Below are 5,845 nucleotides of genomic sequence, written 5' to 3'. Positions count from 1 at the left end.
CCCCCCCGCCCCCGCCCAGGGAGAGAGCGAAAGGGCAGTGTCTCAGAGACGCACATGTAGATCAGCTCGGACTCACGCCGCACCAGCAAGTGCTTCTCGTGGATCAGCTTGAACCAGTCCACCAGCATGGCGTCCTCCCGGCCCTCTGCAAGCAAGCCACATGCTCCTGAGCCTGGGCTGGCCAGCCATGCCCCCTTCAGGACCCGCCACCCTGGGAGCCACCCACCCACCAGCCCGGTGGGGGGGGAGCTCCTACCGTTCAGCCCACCCCGCAGCTTCTCCTCCAGCAGCACGCCCCGGTGCTCTAGGGCGTCCAGCTGCCGCTCGATAGCATCCACTTCCCCATGGATATCCTCCTCGGGGATGTATCGGTCAGCCTGGACCTGCAAGAGACACCTGGTCACACGGCCCAACCCCCAATGCCCTCCCACAGCACAGGAGAGGCAGGGGGCGGTGCCACGGCACGGCACGCCCCCTGGTCAGACCGGCTTGGAAGAGGACTGGACCTGCAGGTACACCCAGGGCAGCCTAGCTCCCCGGCCCCCGTTCCAGAGGCATGGGAGGGGGGACGAGCGAGCCCTAGCCACACGAAGCTGAAGGACACTGGCCATGTGTAAGCAGAAGCCTATTCCAGGCACCTCCCCGGAAAACTGTTATTAGTAACCAACTGGACATATCCCCACTGCCCTTGGCTGGGACACCTGGTCTACCCTGGGCCCCTGGCTTCAAAGTCAACCCTCCAAGAGGGTGGCCAAGACCCTTTCTGCGACACCATCAGGCAGATACTCCCTACCCCCACCCGTCACAGAGCCCCAGGGGGAGTCTGTGGGGCCAGGCCCCGGGGGCTCCTGCCGCTACCTTGCGCTTGATGAGTGGGAAGCCATGTCCCGGGGCAGGCGGTCTTGCTGGCTTGGGGCCCTTGGCGGCCCTCCTTGTGCTTGGGGAGGCCGTGGGTGCTGCTTTCCGGTTGAAAGGGTTCTCCTTGCAGGAAGACTGAGGGTGGGGCGACAGGCCGAGGGTAAGTCTGGGGCGGGGGCTGTGAGGCCGCAACAGCACAGAGGGTCCGTCAGCACTCAGCCCCCGACACCCTCGGCCATTCAGTGGACATTTCCGGAACCAGATGGGCGCTGGGTTAATGGGTTAACCCACCCTGCGAGGTTGGGTTGTAAAGCCCTCGTGCGTGCGGATGAGAGGACAACGTCACTCACTTCCCAAGGGTCCCAGCTGAGGGAGCAGCTGCTTCAGCACTAGGGGCCAGGATGTGACTGGGAGAGACATGACGGCCCTCCCTGCCTGGGGCAGACCCCAAGCTCTGTGGAGTCTGCCCCTGTGCCTCTGGGCAGACTCAGTGGCCCCTGCTGGGCACAATAGGGCACTGCTTGCCACACAGACAACAGGCAGGGCGAGCCTGCTCACCTTGGCTGCCCCCACAGGGAAGGGTGGCCTGCAGGCTGGTAGCTGCCCTGGGCCTTCTGAAGCAGGGGAGAAGTGCAGGTGCCCAAGTGCAGGTGCCCAGCAACCCCCTCCTGGCCCTCTGCCCCACGATGTAGGGTGGGGGTAGGGTGGGCAGGGGAGGTGCCTTGGGATTGGTCTCTGCCTCTCCATGTCCATCTGTGGAGGGGTCTACTAGAGCTAAAGAGCTGATCCCTGAGCTGGCAGCACTATGGTTTCCTGCCTTCGGTTGGCCATGGCCCCCTGCTTCCAACCACGAGGCCCGCAGGCTCCCAGACAGGGAAGGGGCCAGGGAGCTAGCTGCACGTTGCAGGAGCAGCTGCAGAAGCCAAACCAACCCCTCCCCCCACCACCACGGGGCCAGGTCTCCTCACTCTCCCCGGGGGACATCTCAAGGACACGCAACAGGGTGGCAGAGGCAGAATCAACCCACAAGAGGCTGAGAGGCCTGGGGCCAGGGAGGGAGGACACACTTGGTGTCCGGCTCACAGTAGGGGCTGGACCAACAGTGCCAGGCTACAAGAACAATGCCACACACCCACTGTGAGCTCCCGCAGCCCACTGCCCAGAGGCCCGCCAGCCTTGGACCCCACCCAGGGTTGCTGAGTATAGGTAAAAGTGGACGGTCGGTCCCAATGGCACGGAGAGGGACAAAAGAGAAGCCCTTGCTGCCCCCTGGTTCTTGGTGTGTGGGAGCCCCTAAGACATAAGGCCGCATGGGTGGGCTCCGGCATAAGAAGCACTGTGAAGACGGAAGAGAACGGGGCGGCCGTCTGTTCTGTTGTCCATCGGGGTGCTCTGGGTCAGAACCAACGCGAAGGCCCCCGGTGGCAGCAGACACCAAGGCCAACGGCGTGACCTAGCTCACAGGACGCTGTTCTACATCCTACTCTGCGGAGGGGCAACTGCACGCACGGCCTTACAAGCTCATGCGCGGCCACCTGAGGGCCGACCCCTGGCCTCTCCCGTCCGTGATGAAACCAGAGGCACACAGAAACAGAGAGTCCAGTGGACGCATGGACCACGTGGACGTCACCACGCTGAGGCCAGAAGGAACTAGACGGTATCGGTGACCACTGCCCACTCTCGAAGAGGGGCCGAGTTCAAAGGTCCTGACAGGCTGGGAGGAAAATGAGGTGCAACATTCAAAACCGTAAGGGGGAGCCCAGGCTGCTCAGCCGCACAGAGTCAGAAGGAACCCCGGGGACTGTGGCCCTTGTCACCCTCCAGGGCTGGAGCTGAACTCCCCGGTGGCTCAACTGTGTGCAAGAACCTGTGGGAGGTGCATGCACTCCCTGGAAGAGCCAGCCACCTGCGGTCCCAGGGCAGCACTGCCCCAGGGCAGAGCTCAGAGGGTTAGATGGGGTGGGGGTGGAAAGGAAACACGGGGCAGTGGGCTGTGTGAGGCGAGGGGGGCGGCAGGAATCACAAGAAGGAGTTAAAGCACTAAAGAAAACTTAAAAAAGGGGCTTCCTTGGGTGGATCCGGCCAGGTCCCTCCTGCCTCAGCTCCCCGGCACTCAGAGCAGCAGGGCCTGGGGAGGCCTGGTGCCCGGGCCTGGGCAGGCACACACAACAGGCGCTTACTACAGGGGTCTCTCTAAGACCTCCTGCTGCCCGCCACCTCCCAGAGGCCTGGCTCCTCGGGGACAGAGCCAGCCCGGGCACACAGGAGCTGCTAGCTGACTGCCATCTGCCCTACTTTACAGGTCTCGGGAAAGCAAAATGACGCCAAGAGGAGTCAGCGTCTCCCCGTAGCCCCGACTCCGCTCTCTCCCTCGCTGCCGGTCGGGCAGAGGGGAAGGGAAGGCGGACGGGAAGAGGGTCAGATGGTAGAAGGGCCACTCACCTTGACCTGGAGCTGGGGGGACGAGGTTCTGGGGGTCAATGCAGGGCTCCGGTCCCCCACTAGCACAAGTGGGGTGGGGGCGGCTCCGGTGCAGGGCTTGGCTGCCTGGGCCCCGGGGCTGCCCCTAGTGTCGGTGGTGAGGCTGGGCCCAGCCTGGGGCGTCTGCTCTGCGCTGGGCTGCGCCAGCTCCCCCGAGGAAGACAGGGAGGAGTGGGCGGAGGGGCTGGCAGAGCTGCCAGGCGTGCTGGGCGCATGGACGGCGGGCTCCGAGGAGCTCTTGGGCACCAGGGGGGGCTCTGGAAGTTCCCCACCAGTGGTCTGGCTGGAACCCTCGGAGGTCAGGCTCTCCACGCTGAGGGCGGGCGACGGGGCGGAGGAGGGGGGCTCCGAGTGTGAGAGGCGGGAGGTGTGGACCACTGTGAGGCGGAGAGCAGGGGAACCAGGTGAGGGGGGGGGCCCAGTCAGAGCTTCCAGCCCCAGCTGACAAGCTCCCCACCTCACAGAGCAGCATGTGACCCCTTCTGTGTGCAGCTGGGGAAACGGAGGCTGGGAGAGCAGTGCGGGGCACGGCCATGGTCATCTCCTAGCTTCCCGCTCCCCCGGGGCTCTGCCTGCCACCACCAGTGCGTCTGTCATCCAGCACAACTGTCCCCTCCACTGGCCACAGCAGCCCGTCCAACCCCCACCCGGGGCAAGTGGGCTTCAAGAGGAAGCTGCTCAGTGGGAGCTGACCCCCGCATGGCGCGGGTGGGAAGTGGCCCCGGCAGTGTCAGCTAGGGCCAGGCACGCCATACACCACTTCACCCAGCAGCCTGAGAGGGAAGGGACACGCCCGCAAGACTGCATCTGGCCCTGACCTTGAGCCTGCCCACAACACTGCCCTCCAGGCGCAGAGAGCAGGTCCTGGGCTCCGGGCAGGGCCCCGGGCCAGTCACCAGAGTGCCTGCCTCCGGCCATCACTCCATTGTCTCGTGGGGGCAGGGGGCCAGAGGTGTCAGATTAGCCAGGGCCCCCCACCCCCATGGTAAGCAGTGCTCGGCCCAGGGGTTGGAGGGGACAGAGAGCCAAATACACCACAGCCTGGACCCAGGGCCCAAGCTGGGCAGAGAGAGACCCGGCCCACCATCTTATGGGGGTGGTGGGGCCCAGACATGGGTAGGAACAGTTCAGCACCAGCACCAGCTACAGCCAGGTCCGACTGAGCCCAGGGCAGCTGGCCACAGGGGTCAGAGCCCCTGAACAAGGGCAGCTAGAGCTCCTCCACGGGCGGTCCGGGAGCAGCACCTGAGTTAAGAATTCGGACTCTGGAGCCTGACCCTCTATGTGCCTCAGTTTCTTCACTTGAAAAACCGGCATGTCCCTCACAGGCCTGCGTTCCATGAAGGGGAGGCCTGGGGTGCTGTGAGACCACCCCCCTACCTGGCCCCAGGCCAACCCCACCACCCTGGGAGTTCTAATGTCACTCACCGAGCGGGGAGGTGCTGGGTGCTCGGGGGGCAAGGCGCTTCTTGGTCTTGGGGCTGTTGGTGGGGGTGATGCCGTACCAGGGGTGCAGGGATTTGGGCGTGGACTCCTTGTGGGCAGGGGCTGGGCTGGGTACAGCTGGGGGCTCCTGCTCCCCACCCTCCTCCTCTTCAAAGGGGTTGTAGGGCTTGGGCTCCAGACTCTGTGGGGCACCCTCCTCTGTGGCCCCATTCTCCACGCGCCGGCGGCTCGGGGGCTCGGGGCTGCTGCTCGGGGGCTGGGGAGCCGGCTTCTTCTTGGGCTCAGCCTGCACCAGAGTGATCCATGGGGGGTCCTTCCTGGGTGCTGGTGTCCTGGAAGGGGGTAGGAAGAGGCAGGGGCTGTGGTGGATGGAGGGCATCTCTGTGTCCAGTCCAGACGGCAGCCTCGTTGAGAAACAGCCCCCTTCCTGCTTTGCCCCCAGCCTTGTTTACCCCCAGTCTGGATCATCTGTAGCCACTGCCAATGCTGCCCCCCGCCTGGGGGGCACCCACCTGGGGCTGCACCACTTCTACCATGTGCGGCTGGGGGATGACTGGGCCTCGCTCCGCATGTTTCCCCTCCACTCCATGAGCCCAGGGCCAGCGCCGGGCACACAGTAGGAGCTGAATAGGCATCACCTCCTGCCACAGCAGTGGCCGCTCCCCAGCCCCGGGACCAGGTGAGAGGGCCAGAGACTGCTGCCCAGAGCTGTGCCCGTGCAGCGGGGCCCTGGGGGCTACAAGCTCACATAACAGCCAGGTGTTTCTGAGCTTTTCTATCCATCACTGTGGATCCTCACAACCTCAAAGCGGGCCCAGGTCTCCCATATAAGAAAAGACCCCCCAGGACCTGGACAGAGAAGATACAGGGCAGGTCCTTACCCGCCCTGTGGTCGCCAGGTGCAGGGACCTGGGGAGCAGCCGGGAAGCAGAGGTGTGGATCCCAGGGACCCTGAGGGAGGGGCAAGGGTGTGGCTCCCAACCCCAACCCCCGCCCAGCTTGGCCCTCGCTACCCACAGGAAGACAGGCCCGGGAGAGGGGTGTCCTGAGTGCCCATCAC

The 5,845-nt window shown here is 64.9% G+C and overlaps 1 protein-coding gene across 1 annotated transcript in view; it reads right to left on the bottom strand.

The window, feature by feature from the left end:
* The window catches only part of MICALL1 (MICAL like 1), a 24,679-nt gene that overhangs the window by 4,366 nt on the left and 14,468 nt on the right, over positions 1–5,845 (bottom strand). Inside the window, exons 7-12 of the mRNA XM_045290847.1 lie at positions 5,667–5,736; positions 4,768–5,117; positions 3,301–3,716; positions 859–993; positions 257–383; positions 55–145 (exon numbers count right to left, since the gene is read on the bottom strand). Of these exons, the coding sequence (XP_045146782.1) occupies positions 55–145; positions 257–383; positions 859–993; positions 3,301–3,716; positions 4,768–5,117; positions 5,667–5,736 (1,189 nt within the window). The remainder of the gene's footprint in view (positions 1–54; positions 146–256; positions 384–858; positions 994–3,300; positions 3,717–4,767; positions 5,118–5,666; positions 5,737–5,845) is intronic.

This window comes from Echinops telfairi, unplaced genomic scaffold (assembly GCF_000313985.2).
Source record: "Echinops telfairi isolate 266 unplaced genomic scaffold, ASM31398v2 ScPeMD7_2;HRSCAF=8, whole genome shotgun sequence".
NCBI classification, from domain to species: domain Eukaryota; kingdom Metazoa; phylum Chordata; class Mammalia; order Afrosoricida; family Tenrecidae; genus Echinops; species Echinops telfairi.
This window is presented reverse-complemented; position numbering and strand designations above follow the sequence as displayed.